Source organism: Schistocerca cancellata, chromosome 2, assembly GCF_023864275.1.
Source record: "Schistocerca cancellata isolate TAMUIC-IGC-003103 chromosome 2, iqSchCanc2.1, whole genome shotgun sequence".
Taxonomy (NCBI): Eukaryota; Metazoa; Arthropoda; class Insecta; order Orthoptera; family Acrididae; genus Schistocerca; species Schistocerca cancellata.
The window spans coordinates 928,782,450-928,806,618 of record NC_064627.1 but is presented as its reverse complement, the minus strand read 5'-3'; the positions used below and the strand labels follow the sequence as shown (position 1 = coordinate 928,806,618).

At 42.9% G+C, this 24,169-nt stretch overlaps 1 protein-coding gene across 7 annotated transcripts in view; it reads left to right on the top strand.

Annotated features, from left to right (window-relative positions):
- Positions 1-24,169, top strand: part of LOC126162883 (leukocyte elastase inhibitor-like) — a 185,777-nt gene that overhangs the window by 33,604 nt on the left and 128,004 nt on the right. For all 7 annotated transcript variants that reach the window (XM_049919677.1, XM_049919683.1, XM_049919680.1 and 4 more), the window contains one exon: positions 23,965-24,054. In XM_049919677.1, coding sequence (XP_049775634.1) covers positions 23,965-24,054 — 90 coding nt within the window. The remainder of the gene's footprint in view (positions 1-23,964; positions 24,055-24,169) is intronic.

The window sequence follows — 24,169 nt, the reverse complement described above, 5'->3', positions numbered from 1 at the left end:
ATGTTGCGAGGGAATGAGGGTGTATGAGAGAGAAGCATCGGTTGACTGTTTTTGTACATGCGCTGGCTAAAGTGTCACGTATCTGTACTAGTGAGAAATATGCAGACATCGTGTATGCTGCCGAAGAAAACTGTCGGCGTTTACCGACACTTCTAATTCCTGATTGTAGAGAGTTTACCAGAGTTTTCAGCACATTTCGTGAAAAATATGTTCTTCCAAGTTCTCATTTTTCTTCTGAACATGTAGTTCAACAACCTTTGAATGAGCAGCAACACGTTGTTGAAATGATGCATTGTAGTTCTACTCGTTCAAGAACACGGTGACTGTCTGCACGTAGCAATGTCCCACGAACACTTCATACTTTGTAAAACACATTTTGCAATGTTTAGTAGCTGTTGTACATGTGAAAACCTCACAGGGTACTGAATAATAAAGAAAATAAATAACAATGTACATCAAATTTGTTCTGTCTCGGGAACCACTCGGAATAGGCCATATGTCCATACGAAGGTTTTTGCTTTAAATGATCGTTCCTGTCATATCCCGGAACACTGACCACTCCTCCTAGGACACCCTGTATACTTAGTTACACTGTGTCATTTTCTATAGTTAAAGTTGTCTTTTTAAAAGAGGATAAGACTATCACGAATGGTACGGAATTCTCACTCAGATTTTAAGCCGAACCTTGGCACACGTGACAAAAGATGTTGAAAATGTCGTAGTCAGAGGCCAAAAGATGGATAGAGAACAATTCAAAGGAGTGCTAATCAAACCCAGTAGCGATGACGAAGCGCTGGCGCACAGAAGATACTCTCATCACACTAAAGAAAAGCCGTATTGACTTTGATGTCGGTGCGGCAATGCGAAATGTTACTGTGAGAATACTGGACCAAGCATGCTAGAAATTATATCTGTTATAGAGAAAGCACAGCAAATATTCGTATCAGAAGTGTGGAATAGACCGTTGAATCTCCAGCTTATTAAGACTCTTGATTTTGGTGGAGTCATGCCTGAAATCCATAAAGCAACTGACAAATTGTCAAGTGAATGCAGTTACACCTGTGCGGAACGACGTGGGTCACAATCAAGTGTTCTGAATAGTGGACGGAAGCAGTCTTCACATTCTTCTACAATAAGGTATCACCCATCGGCTGCAACAATTCTCCTGAAGCCGACCACCAACGACTTTCTGCACTTATTGTCAGTGAAGGCTGGAAGTTCGTTTGGTATTGCAAATCGCCAGTGACCAGACAAAGTTTACACCAGGGCAAGGCGCCAGGAAACAGATTATCAAAGTTCAATAAACCATGGAGAAGATCACCACATACAATACTCCGACACTCCTGTGTATGGTCAAATTCAAGTACGCCGTAGGATCACTTCTCAGTGTAATGGGAAAATGTACAACCATTGGTGCCGTGTTGCCGGCAGCGTTGCCAGATATCCCAATTTTGAAGGATTGTTTCGATTTTCTTGTTGAAAACCTCATTCCCGATTAAACCATTGGAATGCGTCAACAATACTTGTTACACCAGAAATAACGTCTCACATAAATCGATTCAGTGTGCGAGTGTTAAATACTAACAAAAAGTCTTGTAAACGCCGAGAGACGTGCACTTAGTAGCCATTAACATCGAACTCACTGGCGTTCGGTACCGAATCAGAAGTCGATCAAAACAATGCTTGAAGCATTATTTTCAAATTGATTCATCGTCATATAGCGAAACTAATGAAGTGCCGTGGGTGAAAACGAAGGTGCGTGGCTGAGGGTACTTGTTAGTGTACTAGTCTCACTTCCCATTTTCCTTTTTGAGTCGCGAATGGTTCGCGGGAAGAACGATTGTTGGTAAGCGTCCGTGTGGGCTCGTATCTCTCTTCAGGGTCTTTTCGCGAAATACGCGTAGGAGGAAGCAATGTGTCGGCATACTCTTTTGGGAACGTACGCTCTCAGAACTTGAACAGAACACCACACCGTAAAAAGACAGCGTCTCTTGCAGCGTCCGCTGCTAGAATTGGCTGAACATCTACGGGACCCTTTCGCGCTTACTAAATGAACCTCTAATGAAACGCACTGCCCCTCTTTGTATGTTCTCTATTTGCTCTATCAATCCTATCTGTTATGGATTCCAGACTGACGCCGCCCGAAGTGGCCGAGCGGTTCTAGGCGCTTCAGTCTGGAACATCGCGACCGCTACGGTCGCAGGTTCGAATCCTGCCTCGGGCATGGATGTGTGAGATGTCCTTAGGTTGGTTAGGTTTAAGTAGTTCTAAGTTCTAGGAGACTGATGACCTCAGATATTAAGCCCCATAGTGCTCAGAGCTATTTTTTTTACAGACTGACGAGCAATATTAAAGTATTGGTCAAACGAGTGTTTTGTAAGATAGACTACTGGCCATTAAAATAGCTACACCACGAAGATGACGTGCTCAGACGCGACATTTAACCGACAGATAGAAGATGCTGTGATATGCAGATGATTAGCTTTTCAGAGCATACACACAAGGTGGGCACCGGTGGCGGCACCTACAACGTGCGGAGGAAAGTTTCCAACCGATTTCTCATACACAAACAGCAGCTGACGGGCGTTGCCTGGTGAAACGTTGTTGTGATGCCTTGTGTTAGGAGGAGAAATGTGTACCACCACGTTTCCGACTTTGATAAAGGTCGGATTGTAGCCTATCGCGATTGCAGTTTATCGTATCGCGACATTGCTGCCCGCGTTGGTCGAGATCCAATGACTGTTAGCAGAATATGGAATCGGTGGGTTAAGGAGGATAATACGGAACGCCGTGCTGGATCCCAGCGGCCTCGTATCACTAGCAGTCGAGATGACTGGCATCTTATCCGCATTGCTGTAACGGATCGTGCAGCCACGTCTCGATCCCCGAGCCAACACATGGGGACGTTTGGAAGACAACAACCATCTGCACGAACAGTTCGATGACGTTTGCAGCAGCATTGACTATCAGCTCGGAGAGCATGGCTGCGGTTACCCTTGACGCTGCATCACAGACAGGAGCGCTGCGATGGTGTACTCAACGACGAACCTGGGTACATGAATGGCAAAACATCATTTTTTCGGATGAATCCAGGTTCTGTTTACAGCATCATGATGTTCGCATCCGTGTTTGGCGACATCACGGTGAACGCACATTGGAAGCAAGTATTCGTCATCGCCATACTGGCGTATCACCCGGCGTGATGGTATGGGGTGCCATTGGCTACACGTCTCGGTCACCTCTTGTTCGCATTGACGGTACTTTGAACAGTGGACGTTACATTTCAGATTTGTTACGACCCGTGGCTCTACCCTTCATTCGATCGCTGCGAAACCCTGCATTTCTGCAGGATAAATCACGACCGCATGTTGCAGGTCCTGTACGGGCCTTTCTGGATATAAAAAAATGTTCGACTGCTGCCCTGGCCAGCACATTCTCCAGACCTCTCACCAATTGAAAACGTCTGGTCAATGGTGGCCGAGCAACTGGCTCGTCACAATACGCCAGTCACTACTCGTGATGAACTGTGGTATCATGTTGAAGCTGCATGGGCAGCTGTACCTGTACACGCCATCCAAGCTCTGTTTGACTCAATGCCCAGGCGTATCAAGGCCGTTATTACGGCCAGAGGTGGTTGTTCTGGGTACTGATTTCTCAGGATCTATGCACCCAAATTTCGTGAAAATGTAATCACATGTCAGTTCCAGTGTAATATTTTTGTCCGATGAATACCTGTTTATCATCTGCATTTCTTCTTGGTGTATTATTTTTAATGGCCAGTAGTGTACCTCCTTTGTTGATGGACTTTATTTACTGAGGATTCTTTCAACGGTGTTAACTGGAATCTGCCTTGCCCGTATTAATTTTATATTGTTCCACCTCAAGTCGCTCGGTACGCATACTCGTAGGAATTTAATGGAAGTAAGTGCTTCCAGATATCGTTCTGTCAGTCGTGTAATCATGCAATAATAATTCTTTCTGTGTACACTAAGGAGGCAAAATCCTTGGGACAGCGATATGCACACACAGTGTGACGGTAGAATCGGGTACGCCATGTTTAAAATGGCAGTGCATTGGCGGAGCTGCTATTTATACACAGGTGGTTGATGTGGAAAGATGTCAGACGCGATTATGGCCGCACGACGGGAATAACAGACTTTGAACGATTGATGGTAGTTCGAGCTAGAGGTATGGGACATTCCATTTTGGAAATCATTTGGGAATTCAATATTCCGAGATCCACAGTCTCAAAAGTGTGCCGAGAATACCAGATTCAGGCATTGCCTCTCACCAGGTACAACGAAGTGGCCTATGGCCTGCACCTAACGACCGAGAGGAGCGGCATTTGCATAGTTGGCAGTGCAAACAGACAAGCAACACTGCGTGAAAAACAGCAAAAATTAGTGTGGGACGTACGACAAACTTATTCGTTGGAACAGTGCGGCGAGATGTTAATGGGCTATGACAGCAAACGAGCGACGCGAGTGCCTTTGCTATCAGCACGACATTGCCTGCAGCGCCTCCTCTTGTCTCGTGACCATACTGGTTGGACCCTAGATGACAGGAAAACTGTGGCCTGGTCAGATGACTCTCGATTACATTTGGTCAAGGCTTATGGTAGGGTTCGAGTGTGGTGCAGATCTGTTCAAATGTTCGAATGTGTGTGAAATCTTATGGGACTTAACTACTAAGGTCGTCAGTGCCTAAGCTTACACACTACTTAACCTAAATTATCCTATGGACAAACACACACACCCATGCCCGAGGGAGGACTCGAACCTCCGCCGGGACCAGCCGCAGAGTCCATGACTGCAGCGCCCTGGACCGCTCGGCTAATCCCGCGCGGCGGTGCAGATCTCATGAAGCCATTGACCTCAGTTGGAAACAAGGCATTGTGCCAGTTGTTATTGGCTCCGTAATGGTGAGGGCTGTGTTTACTTGGAATGCACTAGCTCCTCTGGTCCAACTGAACTGATCATTGGCTGGAGATGGTTATGTTCGACTGCTTCGAGAAAATTTGCAGCAATTAATGGACTTCATGTTCCCAAACAACGATGGAATTTTTGTGGATGACAGTGCACTGTGTTAACACGCCACAATCGAATCCATTGACCTCAGTTGGAAACAAGGCATTGTGCCAGTTGTTATTGGCTCCGTAATGGTGAAGGCTGTGTTTACTTGGGATGCACTAGCTCCTCTGGTCCAACTGAACTGATCATTGGCTGGAGATGGTTTTGTTCGACTGCTTCGAGAAAATTTGCAGCAATTAATGGACTTCATGTTCCCAAACAACGATGGAATTTTTGTGGATGACAGTGCACTGTGTTAACACACCAAAATCGTTCGCGATTGGTTTGAAGAACATTTTCGTCAGTTCGAGCTAATGATCTGGCCACCCAAATTGCCCGACATGAATCCCACTGAACGTTTATGGAACATAATCGAGAGGTCAGTTCATGCACAAAATCCTGCACCGGCAACTTTTTCGCAACTATCGACGGCTATAGAGGCAGTACACCTCAATATTTCTGCATGGGACTTCCAATGAAATTTGTTGAGTCAATGCCACGTCGTGTGGTTGCATTACGTCGGGCAAAAGGAGGTCCGACACGATATTAGGAGGTATCCCATGACTTTTGTCACCTCTGTGTATGTGTTAGAAAAGCATTACATTATGTACAACACCAACATCCCTGGAAAGCCTTGTGGAAGTTCCGGCGTTATAAAAGTAATGGCGCTATAACACTCCCATGGGGCAGACGCAGAGTTCGTTTTACGTCTGAAGAGTTCTCTCCGCTGAAAATGAAATGCTGTGCTCCGTTTGCTTGAAACTTTTCTATCTAATCACGCAGTTGGCCTGATAGTACACACGCTCGTGATTTTGTTCATTAGACGGCAGTGCGGAACTGTATCGAATACCTTCCAGAAAGCAAAGTAGACGGCATCTACCTGGTGCCCGTATCTTCAGCATTTTGAATTTCGTGAATATCGTTGACAGACAGAACGAACTGGGATTTACACGATTGTTGTTTTCGGAAGCTGCAGAGGAGATTTTCGATTTCCAGGTATGTCGTAATATGCGAGCATAAAGTATGTTCCAAAATTGAACAGAAAGACGCCTTCGAAACGGGAATGATCTGTGACTTTTTTTCCAATGATTAGGAAAGCTTTTCTCCTCCAAAGGCCTACGGTACACTGGTGCTAGAAGAGGGACAAGTTCCTTCGCATACTCTACGTAGAACTGAATTGCTTTTGGAAACAGATGTTTCGTATTTCGGTTTTTTCTGCGGCATCCTCCGTTTTAAAGCCATTATGGTCACAGAGTGTTTGGACACGTGGCTTCGATCTGTTTACTGAAATAACGTACGACCAAAAAAGACCGAGGATTTTCTGTCTTTAGACAGAAATTTGCTTTCGAATTCAGCGTTCTTCGCGGAAGCGAAAATGACTTCAAAAACACCCAAGTGTTGCAACACTCAGAGCCTCCGTTCATCACCCGGTCTCGAGCACTAAAATTATTGAAAATATTAAACCAGTAATTGTTGGATATATGTTTGAGCTCCATATTCGTATGCGTTGCTTCTAGCTTCTAGAAAGTCCGTTTCGAAAAAATCCCGACTGGTTCAGTTTAGGAATGTCAAATTAGTAAAACATCACGATTTTATTTCGAGAAATCTGACAGCTATGGTTGGCGGCGTGCGACTTCCAGACCGCACAGTGTAGAATTGCACCCTGTTGTGTGGAGTAGCAAGTCATGGGAAGCAGGAAATGAGTATGCTGGATTGCAAAGCAGCCTTGGGGAACGAGTCGAACCACCACATCTCGGACGATTCTGCAGCTGCACTGTCCAGCGATAATTTCGCGAGGTATTCCAACAGACGACTGTACCTGCCATAGAAGACTCAACTGAAGTTTGCTATCATTGAAGAAACCGCTCTAGAAGGGTGTCGGACGAGCACCATGATGACGCAACGAATCATAATTTCCATCGGAGAAATGAAAAAGGCTTCTGACGTGCCGTCCTCTGCTCATGAATGCCATGACAGTTGTTGGAACATCCACCCCATTCACCGGACTTGATACCAACGAGCTTCCATCTATTCACATGTCTAAAGCAGATTTATAACTGGAAAATGTATTTAGTTCAACGGATAGTACGGGCATTTTGCAGCATAAAGTCTACACACTTAAAAAAATATGTGTAGACATAAAGTGGATTGTGTGGAAAAAAAGTGCGTTTATAGTACAAAAACTGCCAGTTTTTCACATTGCTCATGAATAGCAAGAGACGATCGTCGGCTTTCACAGCTCCTCCAGAATGGGCTGTGGAATGGAACTCAGTGGCAGGGAGACTTGCAACAAGACGCAAGATGTAAACCATAACCGTCCGCAATCGTCTTCTTAACAGTAGCTTCTGTACATGTTAACCTCGTACTTGTGTGCCTTGTTACTTTAGTATCCAAAGACATTGTGCAGAGTAATGTCATCGACGAATTTTTCCTTTCCTGCCAAGAGATAGAATGCAATACTTTGCATTTTTATATTTGTTTAATTGATGTCATTCGCTTAGATCTATTAAAGTTATTTCTGTAGACTATGAGTTTTCTTTCCTTTTAGTGGATGTTTCTAAGAAGGACCTTTCCTTGCACACACACACACACACACAGACACACACACACACACACACATATATATATATATATATATATATATATATATATATATACTCCTGGAAATTGAAATAAGAACACCGTGAATTCATTGTCCCAGGAAGGGGAAACTTTATTGACACATTCCTGGGGTCAGATACATCACATGATCACACTGACAGAACCACAGGCACATAGACACAGGCAACAGAGCATGCACAATGTCGGCACTAGTACAGTGTATATCCACCTTTCGCAGCAATGCAGGCTGCTATTCTCCCATGGAGACGATCGTAGAGATGCTGGATGTAGTCCTGTGGAACGGCTTGCCATGCCATTTCCACCTGGCGCCTCAGTTGGACCAGCGTTCGTGCTGGGCGTGCAGACCGCGTGAGACGACGCTTCATCCAGTCCCAAACATGCTCAATGGGGGACAGATCCGGAGATCTTGCTGGCCAGGGTAGTTGACTTACACCTTCTAGAGCACGTTGGGTGGCACGGGATACATGCGGACGTGCATTGTCCTGTTGAAACAGCAAGTTCCCTTGCCGGTCTAGGAATGGTAGAACGATGGGTTCGATGACGGTTTGGATGTACCGTGCACTATTCAGTGTCCCCTCGACGATCACCAGTGGTGTACGGCCAGTGTAGGAGATCGCTCCCCACACCATGATGCCGGGTGTTGGCCCTGTGTGCCTCGGTCGTATGCAGTCCTGATTGTGGCGCTCACCTGCACGGCGCCAAACACGTATACGACCATCATTGGCACCAAGGCAGAAGCGACTCTCATCGCTGAAGACGACACGTCTCCATTCGTCCCTCCATTCACGCCTGTCGCGACACCACTGAAGGCGGGCTGCACGATGTTGGGGCGTGAGCGGAAGACGGCCTAACGGTGTGCGGGACCGTAGCCCAGCTTCATGGAGACGGTTGCGAATGGTCCTCGCCGATACCCCAGGAGCAACAGTGTCCCTAATTTGCTGGGAAGTGGCGGTGCGGTCCCCTACGGCACTGCGTAGGATCCTACGGTCTTGGCGTGCATCCGTGCGTCGCTGCGGTCCGGTCCCAGGTCGACGGGCACGTGCACCTTCCGCCGACCACTGGCGACAACATCGATGTACTGTGGAGACCTCACGCCCCACGTGTTGAGCAATTCGGCAGTACGTCCACCCGGCCTCCCGCATGCTCACTATACGCCCTCGCTCAAAGTCCGTCAACTGCACATACGGTTCACGTCCACGCTGTCGCGGCATGCTACCAGTGTTAAAAGACTGCGATGGAGCTCCGTATGCCACGGCAAACTGGCTGACACTGACGGCGGCGGTGCACAAATGCTGCGCAGCTAGCGCCATTCGACGGCCAACACCGCGGTTCCTGGTGTGTCCGCTGTGCCGTGCGTGTGATCATTGCTTGTACAGCCCTCTCGCAGTGTCCGGAGCAAGTATGGTGGGTCTGACACACCGGTGTCAATGTGTTCTTTTTTCCATTTCCAGGAGTGTATATGCGTTGCTTCTAGCTTCTAGAAAGTCCGTTTCGAAAAAATCCCGACTGGTTCAGTTTAGGAATGTCAAATTAGTAAAACATCACGATTTTATTTCGAGAAATCTGACAGCTATGATTGGCGGCGTGCGACTTCCAGAGATATATATATATATATATATATATATATATATATATATATATGTGTGTGTGTGTGTGTGTGTGTGTGTGTGTGTGTGTGTGTGTGTGTGACTGGGGGAGAGGGGAGGAGGAGGAGAGAGAGAAAGAGACTGAGATTACAATGTACAGATTTACTTCATTTTATCATAAATACACTACTCTGATATTAAATTGAATAAGTGGTGAGGAACCATTCGTGTCCCGCAGTTAAAACTGATATCATTGTCGACCCATTAAGCTTCTCAACATTTTCTTACCATGATCAAGTTCCAGTAAGCGCTAAAACTGAGACTGCTCTGTGCCAGAAACACTGCAGGCAAAAATTGAGGACTTCTGAAATATTATTGTGTCAAATTCAGTTTTTAACACGAAAGAACTGTGTTCTCAGACCTTCTGTTTACGGTAATGATGTAGAACAACAGTATCTGTATTTTCCAGTTATTCTTTGCTGTCTTGTCTTCGTATTTAGTAACGCAAGTGCCAATTTTATTAAAGACAAACAGGATACCTCTGAGTAATCGAGTTAGTTAACATGCTGAGAGCGCTCGTTATCATGGTTGCCCAGTGCTGGCAGTGGATTGAAGTGCAGTTGGAGGCGTCCCATTCGGAGAAGTAATTGTTTGATTAAAATATGACAGATTGGATTAAGAGAAAAGAACACCTTTTCAGCAAAGAGTTTTCGGAGTTACTCGCACAGTTGTTAGCAGGATTCCATGTAAGTAAGAGAGATTTAACACTGAAGTAAGCCGATATGTCGATGACATTTATCACTTGACTGATAAGCTGTCTGTCCAAGATATGAATTCCGTGAAGGCTGGTAGGTCCTAAAAATTACATTTCTGTTCTTCTGCTAGGCAAAAGTTACTGACCGGCTATCTCTGCGTCACAAGATAAACCTTAATCTTCTCTTTGCATTTGTCTGTTGGAAATCCAAGAAGATAAGGGTACCTTTCACATAAGGTATTTCGTCTTGGCGATGACCTCTAACATAGAAATATTTCTATTAATGAAAACAACCAAGCAGCTCTTTAAAAGTTTAATTGCTGATACAGTTTTTATCGAATGTCTGCTTATTTCTCTTATCCGTAATTATACAGACACTGTATCAGAAGTGCTGTTGTACAGGAATAGGAAGGAATTATAAAAGTTGCGTTTAGAGAACCTGAAGAGAGCTATGTACCAGACAGCAGTGCCTCTCGGTGTGGATATATCTGTATAAGAGCCCGGTAGATACTGTTTTCAGCGTCAGTGAGATGATATGAAACCAGTGTACAGCTGGAGTTTTGGCTACCACACAGAACGGAGATAACTAGCACACATACCTAACTGATAGTGAAACTGGCCTGCTCATTGATATGTCTGAAATATACTCGTATCATGGACGTAAGGAAAAACAATTTTTTATGTGAGACCAAGTATGAGTTACCTTTGTCAGGGATTTTCTACGACGATCTAATTCATATATCAGTACAAGCATATGTCGACAACGTTGGACTCTTTTAGCTGGTCCTAAATACAAAGCACGCTTTGTACCTGTGGTGCGCCGTGCCACTCTCATGGAGTGTCTAACGTTGACGTTAACGGACCGTAATTCTAAAACGCCATCTCGCAGTATGACTTAAGAAAATTATAGTTCGTGAGCTCCTCAGCCTTCCCCCAGTTCTGAGTCAAATTCGCGTATTTTGCAGCCGTCGTTGGTCTTTCGCCAGTTCCTCCATTTCGTTGTGCTCTTGGTGGATGTGCCTTACTCTGGGTCATCCCTGCTACGCTTTTCTTCCACTTCTTCGAAAAATTTGAAAGTGAAAAAACAAATAGTTGCAGAAAAGTACTCTGTAGTCTACATATATTAAACAAGTTGGCCAGATGCAAGTAGCACGTGCGCTCTAATGGTTCCATACAAACTTAATTATTTATACAAACGGTTCATCCTTCCCTGGAATCGAAATTTTCGACGATTTTTGGCTGTTATCGACAATGATACTGGCAATATATCGTCCCAGGAATTTCAGGACTTTTAAGCTTGAAGTCGGATAAAAAATGACAAAAGAAAAATTTTTTGTTTGATATAATTACAGATTAACAATTTTCGGCTTTTTCCCTTTGGAACACGTGAGGCAATACTGACCCGACGACTAATCTTAGAAAATAGATTAAGGAAATGAAAACCTACGTTTCTAGCAACTGTAGACTTAGAGAAAGCTTTTGACAATGTTGACTGGAATACTCTCTTTCAAATTCAGAAGGTGGCAGGGGTAAAACACAGGGAGCGAAAGGCTATTTACAATTTGTACAGAAACCAGATGGCAGTTATAAGAGTCGAGGGACAAGAAAGGGAAACAGTGGTTGGGAAGGGAGTGAGATAGGGTTGTAGCCTATCCCCGATGTTATTCAATCTGTATATTGAGCAAGCAGTAAAGCAAACAAAAGAAAAATTCGGAGTAGGAATTAAAATCCGTCGAGAAGAAATAAAAACTTTGAGGTTCGCCAATGACATTGCAATTCTGTCAGAGACAACAAAAGACCTGGAAGAGCAGCTGAACGGAATGGACAGTCTCTTGAAAGGAGGGTATAAGATGAACATCAACAAAAGCAAAACGAGGATAATGGAATGTAGTCGAATTAAATCGGGTGATGCTGAGGCTATTAGATTAGGAAATGAGACGCTTAAAGTTGTAAATGAGTTTTGCTATTTGGGGAGCAAAATAACTGATGATGGTCGAAGTAGAGAGTATATAAAATGTAGACTGGCAGTGGCAAGGAAAGCGTTTCTGAAGAAAAGAAATTTGTTAACATCGAGTATAGATTTAAGTGTCAGGAATTCGTTTCTGAAAGTATTTGTACGGAGTGTGGCCATGTATGGAAGTGAAACGTGGACGATAAATAGTCTGGACAAGAAGAGAATAGAAGCTTTCGAAATGTCGTGCTAGAGAAGAATGCTGAAGATTAGATGGTTAGATCACATAACTAATGTGGAGGTATTGAATAGAATTAGGCAGAAGAGAAATTTGTGGCACACCATGACTAGAAGAAAGGATCGGTTGGTAGGACATGTTTTGAGGCATCAAGGGATCACCAGTTTAGTAATGGAGGACGTGTGGAGGGTAAAAAGCGTAGAGGGAGACCAAGAGATGAATACACTTAGCAGATTCAGAAGGATGTAGGTTGCAGTAAATACTGGGAGATGAAGAAGCTTGCACAGGATAGAGTAGCGTGGAGAGCTGCACCAAACCAGTCTCTGGACTGAGGACCACAACAACAACAACAACAACAACAACAACCACCTTTGCTTGTACTGTAAACATTGATTCTTGCCAAATTTCATTGTTCTAGATCAATGGGAGCGGTGTGCTAAGAACATGCCCCTCTATATCCGCATCTAGTAACGCCTGTGAGCTGAGGATGACACGGCAGTCAGTCAGTACCGTTGGGCCTTCATGCCCTGTTCGGGAGGAGAGAGAGGGGTCAATGGGAATATCCTACAGGTTTTGATGAGTGAGTTTGCGGGTATCAAAACATACGACAGAAATTGCCGTATCTTTTTATTGCATTGACTTGGCAGCTTAACTTGACATAAATTTCAACATGATACGCCCAACCGTTCCTGAGAAAAAGGCGTCTTAACAGACGGACGAACAAAGAGACAGTTGGATAACAGATGACAAAAAACTTTTGCGTTTGGCGTAATTACAAAGTAACAGTTTCGAATTTTTGCTTTACTTGTATTGTGGAGCCTTGCTTATTGGCACATGTCATGATCCTAGGTTGACTGGAAATACCCTGCAGGTTTTGTTGTGTGAGTTTGCGAATATCAAAATATGTGACGTACTCGTAAATGGCTGTGTCTTTCGATTGTACTGGGCTAAAAGCTTCAATGTTTTACACGTCAAGGGATCTAGACCTTACTAAAAGAGGTATACTTCAATTTGATTAGCCTGAGAATAGAGGCTTTTAACTGTCAGACAGGCGGACAACAAAGTGGTCCTGTTAGGGTTCGGTCTTTACCGATTGAGGTACGGAACCCTAAAACTTGTCATTTTTAGAGTAATCTGTGAAGGTGGCACATTGTGCTACAAGGTTATGGCATAATCTGCAGCCCTGGTGGATTACTTCAAAAATGGTGAAGCAGAAGATGCAAAACGGGCGCAGGTGTAAATATGGGCACCCTTCCCCAAGGGGGTATGGGATATGCTGCAGACTTATGGCCAGGTCTATAAACAGTGCCGCTTGTTGATAAAAGGAAGAAGTGGGCAGTTGGAGCCTTTATTTCAAGCAGTATGAACGCAGCGTCGGTTGTAGTGCGCATTGGTGTTCGTTCTGGCCTGCGAATGTTTGACCAGAATATGAAATAGTTTCTGCTCATAGTTTAAAGTAATTTCGCAGTGATATCTGGAAAACTACAAACCCAAGTACTTTTAGAAAGACTTCTTTTAGCTTACATGTGATACTGGCCACTTTACTCAGGGGGTGTCCATTTAAACAGCGAGACTTCGAATGCAGTTTCTGTGTTCGACATATCTCCTGCCGCAACATGACGCAGAGAACCACCAATCGAGGACGCAAATCAGCATGTGCCAGCTTCATCACTGGAACACAATACGGAAGGTTTAGTTGACCAAGTCGCTAGACAAACATGCTGTCAAGAAGACGTCGTTGAGTTTTCCGTGGGTTGGAGGCCGGTTAGGGGGCAGGATTGGGAAGCCCAAATAAAGGGCTTCAGAGAAAGAAAATTCAGTACATGAAATGATTCACTTCTTCATCAGAGTCCTCGGACACTCCCGTTGTATAGCAAGGCACTTGTGGAGAAGTGTGAGTGCAATGCAGCGCTCTTTTTTTTTTAAGTTGCTTTCGCACGAGATATAACGCAGTGACAATAACTTCTGAAGTTTTCAATGCAGCTTAATGCAACTTATTGTTTCCTTTCCAGTGGACCCGCATCTTGTATGAGGTCGAAGAACGAAATATTTTATTTTAAATACAAGTTTTTTGCTGCGCTATTTATTTATTTACTTGTAGTGATACAAGTTACACGGCGAGCTCGTTTCGACGATTTGCCTTCATCAATATTTATATATGTGTTTGGAGAGGGAGGGAGAGAGATAGATAGAGAGAGAGAGAGAGAGAGAGAGAGAGAGAGATATTGATTTCTGATTGAGATTTTTACTATAAGTCGTAACTGGTACCTCAGTTTTGGTTGCTGCCTCCTTGAATGATCAGCTTCTGCACCAGTTGGTGACGTATTGCAAGTAGGAGGAAGTTATTGTTCTTTAAGGTTCAAAATACGACTCTGTTAGTTACTTGGCCGTATTGCGGATAGCTTTGAGCCCAAGTTTTCGTAGCTTTTCGTACCTAATGGACCATTGTTGTAAGTAAATAAGATCAAACAGCAATCTGCTTTTCGTGAGAAAAGGAGATTGCTTGGCACACAAACTTCCTTCAAACTACACGTCGTGCTACATCAAAATTGGTCAGTGGAGTTCAGAACCATACTATTGTACAAGAACGTAATCCAGTTACTGTACTTAAGAAATTACGAGAGGTTGTTACTTATTTAATGAAAACTATAGACAATGCATTTCTTTTCCTGTATTTTAGTGAACTTTCTGTTGATTGATAGACGGCGACGACAATGAAGTTCAACTCGTTTTCCAAAAATAAGATATTTCTATTCTTCGCTTCCAGAAAATTTGTATACATAAATGTTTGACAACTCTTACACATACTTTACTCGATTTTATCACTAAAATATCAATTTTCATTAAATGTAACAATACTTTCTGAGCGACGGCCTAGCAACACGTCCTCTTTCCACAAGATACAGATTAACAGTCCTCTTTTTTTAAATAAATCAATTGTCTTTTTTTTTAGTCCATACTCAAATATTCTCTAATACTATCGTAGCGGGGATTGCGCGCTGAAAGAGTTTCTTGCTGTCCAGCTGCGCTTCGCTTCACTTCAAGTACTTTTTGAATCAGATTTACATTTACGGTATTAATATACATAACTGAGCTTCTCAGAATAAAATCAGGCACAAATTAGTGAGGCGCACATAACATTACAGTGTGATGTGTCCATATGGCATCTTGGAGCTTAAATACCGGTTATCTCTTTGTTACGATACGATCACGTTATTTGTATGTAATTTTTATTTGCGCGATCTTGTAAAGTTATTTTTCGACGGCTTTTCTGACAGATTCGGTTCCAGTGATGCTATATAACTTTATAAGATGACGCAAATAAAAAGAAAACATATAAATAACGTGATCGTATCTTAACAAAGAGACAACCGACACTTAATCTCCAAGCCCCATATGGAACACATCACACCAGCTAACACGTAAGCCTACACTTGATAATGGCAAATCGCCAGAACGAGCTCGTCGAGTAACTTGTATCCCTACGAGTAAATAAATAAATAGAGCAGCAAAAACTTGTATTTAAAATAAAATATGTCGAAGTTATTATTTATTTAACTATACAGTTGCATTGTAATAAAATTGCTTAACATTACAAAAGTTTCCAAATTGCATCAGCACATGGCTGTTGTAGTCTTCATGCCATCTTGCTTTACTCTTGGTATCAGTAGCAACATGTCTGCCGTTCAGAAACCAAGAGCGTGCATAATCCACAGGCTGAAACAACTGCAGTGGAGAACCAACCAGTTTACTGAACACCAGATTTCTGGCGGTAGAAAAACGGGATTTAGCTCTTGTATGTGTGATGATGAGATTCATTTCATGTGATTAATAATGTTAGTACACGCTTTTCGAAATACAAAATGCGGTCCGTGTTAGCTTCGTTAAGTACTTGCAGGACAGTTTAGGTATCAAAATCACTGAAAGGTTGATTATTTTTTACAACTTTAAAAGTAGTGCGAGATATATTTGCTGTCAGCTCTTGTTCATTCTGAGAGGCACAAGTGCAAGCATTTTCCAAAGCCTTCTCTTTAGCGCAAAGTAATATTTGGGCAACAGTTAAATGAGCGGCATTTTTGTTAAATTTAAATATTTTTTTCCTCAAAGAAGCCCCCTTTTCTTTTCCTGAATGACCTAAAGATGACATCGGTATGGAAGCCCAAAAATGTGCAATGTTTATGCCTTGCTTATTTCTTTCTGAGATCAAACTTCTTACTTCTTTGGAAATTTTGTAACTAAGTTTTTTGTTTGAAACGATTACCCAGTCATTTTTCTTACAAAATGCGGTTTCTTGAGCCAGACTTGCTACCGTACATAAGCTCGTTCACTGTATTTTCACAGTGGGTTCAGTGTTGAGGTTTACATTTTTACATTTTTACGAGGGTGAGTCAAATGAAAACCTTAAATTTGTAATAACAAATCGAAATTTCGCGCCGTTATCCTGTAAGTTGGTAAGCATGCTACAAACAGCGTGCAGAATGACATGTAGGTGGCAGCATAGTGCAGGTGCAGACGCACACATACCGTCGCAGTATCAGGGAAGAACAGCGTTCTGTTATTCGGGTTTTTCGTAGTGAAGGTGTGAAACCTACTGAAATTCATCGACGAATGAAGGTGCAGTACGGTGATGCATGTTTGTCACAGCAGCAAGTCTAAGAATGGAGTAGGAAGTTCGCAAATGGTGTGACTTCAGTGGTAGATGCTCCTCTTCCAGGTCAGGCACAACGAGTTGTGACTCCACAGAACATTGCAGCAGTTGAAGCCATAGTGAAGGAAAACCGCCGAGTGACACTGAATGACATTGCAGCATGTTTACAGATTAGTCATGGGTCAGTAAACCACGTTGTTCATGATTTGCTCCAGTTTCACAAAGTGTCTGCAAGATGGGTGCCACGGCAGCTGACTTCTGAAATGAGAGAACGATGTGTTGATGCTTGTGAAGAGCTTCTTCAGCACTATGAACGAGAAGGTGATGGCTTCCTTGCAAGAATCTTTACTGGGGACGAAACCTGGGTTCACTTCCACCAAACTGAAACGAAGAGAGCGAGCAAGTAATGGCGCCATTCCTCATCACCAAAACCAAAGAAGCTTCGAACAGAACTATTAGCAGGGAAGTTTATGCTGACTCTCTTTTGGGACGAAAAAGGCGTCATTTTGGAGCATTACATGCCTAGAGGGACCACTGTCACCAGTGCATCATACACGGATCTCCTAAAAAATCGTTTGCAGCCTGCAATCAAATCAAAGCGACGTGGATTGCTGTCAGCAGGTGTCCTTTTGCAACATGACAATGCAAGGCCCCACACTGCCCGTACAACAGTTGCAACAATCACAGACCTGCATTTTGAGTGTCTTCCTCATCCACCTTACTCACCAGACCTTGCCCCAAGTGATTTCCATATGTTTGGACCACTCAAAGACGCAATGGAAGGAAAGAAGTTCCATTCTGATGAAGAGATACGCCACACGGTGCATGAGTGGTTGTGCGGACTACCAAAAGATTTTTTTTCTAAAGGAATTTATGCACTTTGTAAGCGCTGGAGTACTTGCATTTAGCGTGGGGGAGATTATGTTGAAAAGTGATACAGCTTTGTACCACTTCTGCACAATAAATAATATTTAAAAAAATATTTAAGGTTTTAGTTTGACTCACCCTCGTACTTTTATCATCAGATTAGAGTTTTAGATTAGATTAGTACTTGTCCCATAGATCATGAATATGACACTTTGTAATGATGTGGAACGTGTCAGGTTAATAAAAGCTGTCTATACAAGATATTACATTACATAAAATATTACATGACACTTAATATTTTTAATTTTTTTTTTGTGGGGTTTGGGGAAATTACCCACTTACCATATCCAAAAATTCATCTAATGAGTAGAAAGAGTTGCCATTAAGAAATTCTTTTAATTTCCTTTTAAATGCTATATGGCTATCTGTCAGACTTTTGATGCTCTTAGGTAGGTGACCAAAGACTTTTGTGGCAGCATAATTTACCCCCTTCTGAGCCAAAGTTAGATTTAACCTTGAGTAGTGAAGATGATCGTTTCTCCTAGTGTTGTAGCCATGTACACTGCTATTACTTTTGAATTCCAGTGATATCGTCAAAATTGCTAACTTTTCCCTCGCGCAGTAATTATTGTAAAGTTCTAGCGTTTTCAATGGAGGAGAGCAAGTAAAATAGTTGCTGTCCATCTTACCTTAACCTCTAAGCTAACTTGCCACAACAGGCAGGACATGCCGTACAGTCACACATAACAACCAACAAGAAGGGAACAGTAAGTGCCCCGTGTGTCTGCTCATTCACAGAACAAGAACGTAGACTTACTGACTGGTTACCAGCGATTCAACGATTCATTTGTGGAGAATGGTAACCTCTTGCTTCAAAACGACCGAAAGAGTTAAATGTATCGCTTTTCCTACCATAGACTGCAATGGCATCATTCATCTGTCGATTAACACCGTGAAAAAAAGCAAGTAAATCCGATGTATGTCCATGAAATACACCGTTGGCAAATTTTTAAGTACTCCTACACCGTAAAGATGTTACCTTGCGGACAGAAAAACTTACGAGTGCGCGTCCCCCCAGGAAAAGAGTACAGGTTAAATGTATTATGTGCCAAATGTGGCCATACTTCATTGTGGTGGGGCTTGAAAGAGTCATTTACCGTACGTTTTCGGTTTCTGCAAGTATTTTTTGATTTGATCTTCGTTTAAAATGTTTAAATACAAAACTTGCTCTTTCTAGGCTAGTCTAGCGTATTGTATTCTTTTATCCTGCTTCAATAAAACTTTTGAAATTATTTTTGTGGCCTTTTTTCTTGTAAATGGCCTGTATTTGCACCTCATTTTTAGCGCTGTATTACGAGATTTTTGTGAATCTTCTTTTCGAATAGAAATATAAGGTGCAGTGAAATGTAAAGAGACAATTGGTAAAAAGTAAGTAAACTGTTTATCTTTCGAAACTAATCACCATAAGTTAACTCATTTATCACGCTGTGAGACAAGACGGTCAATGGCCTTCTTGTAAAAATGTTTGCAGTTGCCTATGGAATCCTGATTGTACTCATGCATGCACCTCTTCGTCCAAAGCAAATGGATGGCCACGAATTCTTACTTAGGGACCCAAAAATAAGGAAATCATATAGGGATAAATCGGAATTGTATGGAGAATGTGTAAGGGCTTCCCAGTGAAACTTCTGCAGCGTAGACAAGGTAGCCTTGGCAACATTTGGTGCCACCCTGGGTGTAATCATGGCTCCGTAGGAAACTGCAAACATTTCTCCATGAGGGCAGTGACTGCCTTGTCTCACAGTGAGATGACTGTCTTAACTTATGGCGATTAGTTTTGAAGTAATAAACAGTTTACTTACTTTTTTCCCTCTGTGTCGTTTTCGTTTGACTGCACCGTATAATAGACAATAACATTTTCTTGCATCCTGTCATTTACTAAGTGTATCAAAGGAATAAATTCTGAACCATGTTCCTTCATGACACCTGCCCTATCAAACTGGCATTCTAAGTTCTGCACATAACTTTTTCAGTAAAACTTTAAAAATAAGACACTGAATTTATTATACTTTGTGTTTATAGAAAGAGGTCGCTACAATATCTTATGTTCATCCATACAATTTCGCAAGTCCACTCGAGTTAGCCATTGTTTTCAGTTTCAGCATGATCACCGTAAAATATTGTCTGTTTTCTCATCTCGCACAAAAAGATACCTACATCAATGATTAATAATCTTTGCACATTTTTCCTGCGCCCCAGATGAATGATTGTATATGCTACATTCATGTCAGACTAGGACTGTAGACAAACGCTAAATAAAATAAAATATTGTGCTCTGTCTCGTATCATACAACATTGACACGAATAAACAAATATCAGTGTCCTCCCATACTTCCCACACTCTGGTGTACAATTGCCCACATTGCTCTCGCCCGTAACCTGCTCGGTAGACACTCTCACTTGTCGGGCCAGACTAGTTCAAGCGTCAAAACTACACACCCCACTTGTGGCCTCCAGTTCAGCAGAGATGAGAAATGGCGAGGTTCAACATCTGCGCCCTTAAGGTATGTTTTCTTAAGCAATACAAATTGCATGCTGCCTGCAATATATTCCGACAATGTTGCCCAAAAATTTTATGGTCACGCGAATTGCAGTCACATATGCTACCACATTATCGGCCACTATTGACGAGTAATGTTTCCAACAATACATTTCTGGGCCAGAAGTGTTTATGTGGGGCCACACTATTGCCACACAATGGATGAACACAAGCCAGTGGAAGTGAGTGCGGCTCTCCTGCTATTACTTCACACAGTAACTCAAGTTACACTCGTGCTCATAAATTAAGGATAATGCTGATACATGGTGAAACAATGCTCTGGTGGGCCGTTTGCACGTTTAAATCACCTCGGGGTACGACCATGCGGTGCATTTGACCTGCAGTCATCGCATGGTGGCGCTGGCAGTAGTCCACATATGCAGAGGTGTGTTGGTGCATGTCAGAGTACGGTGCAGCGAGTATGTGTGCAGACGTTTTCAGAGGTGCTAATGGTGACTGTGCGTTGAAAATGGCTCAAAGAACACATATTGATGACGTTATGAGGGGTAGGATAGTAGGGCGACTGGAGGCTGGTCAAACAGAGCAGGTCGTAGCACGGGCCCCCCGTGTGCCACAAAGTGTGATCTCAAGATTATGGCAACGATTCCAGCAGACAGGAAACGTATACAGGAGCTACAGTACAGGACATCCACAGTGTACAACACCACAAGAAGATCGATATCTCACCATCAGTGCCTGCAGACAGGCACGAAGTACTACAGGTAGCCTTGCTTGGGACCTTACTGCTGCCACTGGAACAGTTGTCACCAGACACACAGTCTACAGACGACTGAGCAGACATGGTTTATTCGCCTGGAGATCTGCAAGGTGCATTACACTGACCCCTGGTCGCAGGGGAGCCTTAAAGCCTGGTGTCAAGAACACAGTAAATGGTCATTGGAACAGTGGTCCCAGGTTATGTTCACAGACGAGTCCAGGTATAGTCTGAACAGTGATTCTCGCTGGACTTTCATCTGGCGTGAACGAGGAACCAGATACCAACCCCTTAATGTCCTTGAAAGAGACTTGTATGGAGTTCGTGGTTTGATGGTGTTGGGTGGAATTATGATTGGTGCAAGCACATCCCTGCATGTCTTTGACAGAGAAACTGTAACAGGTCAGGTGTATCGGGACATCATTTTGCACCAGTATGTCCGACTTTTCAGGGGTGCATTGGGTCCCACCTTCCTCCTGATGGATGATATCACATGGCCCCACCTAGCTTCCATCGTGGAGTACCTTGAAACAGACGATATCAGGCAAATGGAGTGACCCGCCTGTTCTCCAGACCTAAACCCCATCGAGTATGTCTGGTATGCTCTCGGTTGACGTATCGCTGCATGTCTTCAAACCCTTATGACACTTCAGGAGCTCTGACAGGCACCGGTGCAAGAATTTGAGGCTATACCCCAGCAGCTGCTCGACCACCTGATCCAGAGTATACCAACCTGTTGTGCGGTCTGTGCATGTGTGCATGGTGATCATATCCCACATTGATGTTGGGGTACATGCACACGAAACAGTGGTATTTTGTAGCACATGTGTTTCGGGACGGTTTTGTCTACTTATCACCAATACCGTGGACTTGCCGATCCATGCTATGTGTGTTCCCTATGCGCCTATGTTCTTAGCGCCAGTTTTGTGTAGTGCCACGTTGTGTGGCACCACATTCTGCAATTATCCTTAATTTATGAGCATGAGTGTAGAATGAAAAAGAGAAATCAGCCTTTATGGGTAAGCTGTTTTTTAAGTAGGCTTAACACTTAAGGTAAGGGTGCACATAGAAAGAAACCGTGTTATCATGCACTACTATTTTTCGACATAGTCACCTCCAACACTGAGACATTTCTCGTAGTGTGCAATCAGTTTGAGGAAACCGCTCTGGTAAAACTCGGTTCCCTGCAGTACAAGGAATTGTCGCAAAACCTGCTCCACCTCAGCTGCACAGCTCTCAAATTACTCTCAGTAGTGACGACAGACATCTGATATCCATGCATGATACTGGCACACTCATCTATGACAGTCATGAGGCATCAAAAAGTTCTGAACTCAGTACCCCAGGTTCCATTACAGATATTTCCACATCCACATACCACATAATGTCCGCCCCGGTAGCTGAGTGGTCAGCGTGACAGACTGTCAATCCTAAGAGCCCGGGTTCGATTCCCGGCTGGGTCGGAGATTTTCTCCGCTCAGGGACTGGGTGTTGTGTTGTCCTAATCATCATCATTTCATCCCCATTGCCGCGCAGGTCGCCGAAGTGGCGTCAAATCGAAAGACCTGCACCAGGCGAACGGTCTACCCGACGGGAGGCCCTAGCCACACGACATTTCCATTTATACCACATAATGGACACCTGCAGATCAAATTGGCTGTATGGAGATAGCTGTATATTGTATCCAAAAAGACGTGTGCATTATGTAACATTCTGCTCAAGGTATCTTTGAGCAATAATTTGTAGCTAACGTTCATCAGCTGATATTGTTGGCTGCTTGTAACCACTTTGAGGTTGCTCTTAAATATTTCATGTCTCTCAGTAGTGGCTGAATGTTCGAATGATATCGCTGTGGCAGTGCCAATAATGTGGTCAGAGTGTCATCTTGACAAACTTTCTTGTTAGAAATTGGCAGTGTTTGTGGGGCCTAAGCTTTAAATTACTATTTGTGGCATGTTCACTGACTGAACAGTGGACACAAGCTGCAGTGCCCTGTCCATGATTGGAGACGCAACACATTCTATACATCTCCATTGAGAATGAAGGTTTACTTTTACCTCCATTACACAGGTAGCTACAGACAGGGATTTCTGTAGTCAAAATAAATTTGAGAAAGAAGTTAACTATACATGCACAAAAAATGCAAATCATAATGGTGGCATAACATTTTTTGAGCAGTTCTTGTCATTAGCTATAAATGAACCAGTATAACCTATTGTTTTATGGTGATGGAAATGATCCGTATGTGTTTACTGTAACAAATGGGTTTCGTGACTAAAAATCAGTTTCACATGTCTGTGATGACACTGAATGAAAACTGCAATTCTTGAGCCTTCAAGTAAGAGCTGGTTAGTTTATGTTGAAAATATACATATCAGTAGTGTCCTGTCCCATCAAATATTCACGTAATAAAATAAAATAATAGAAATATCAGAATCATTGGTAAAATGCCAATATTAGGAAAAGGATAGATTGGTACTTGCTATACAGTGGATGTTGAGTTGCAAACTGATGCATCAAAAAGACTGCTAAACTAGTAAGGTTTTGGCCAAAGAACCTTTTTTTGGAATAGTCAACACACACACATTCATGCAAACACAACTCACACGCATGGCTACTGTCTCTCACTGCCGAGGCCAGAATAAGTGTGTAACATACTCTTACGTAATTTCTGTTATGTCCATGATGTTAGACTGAAAGCTTCCAGGCAAGAATTTTGTCAAACAATAACAATAACCTAGTGTTTTTGAAGTTCAAAAATCAAAATACATGTATTACTGATGTCACTTGGAGTGCATTCAAAGTTTTCATTGTCATAATTTTCTACTCGGGCATTATTGTAAAGGTTGAATTGCCAGAGGTGAGAGTGTCATTTAGTAAACTGGTTGTTTAAATGCACTTTTTCTATTTTGCAGGTTTCTGCAGACATGTCAGAAGAAGGAAAAATGACGGCTTTGGAGGTTGTACAGAAAGGGAACCAAAAATTTACATTTGATGTTTATAAGGTCAGTTATTAATTACGAAATTAATTTATTGTTTATTTCCTCCAATTACCTGCATGTGAGTAATTTGTCACAAATACTGGTCAATTCAGCTAGACTGTTATCTGGTGATAGATAT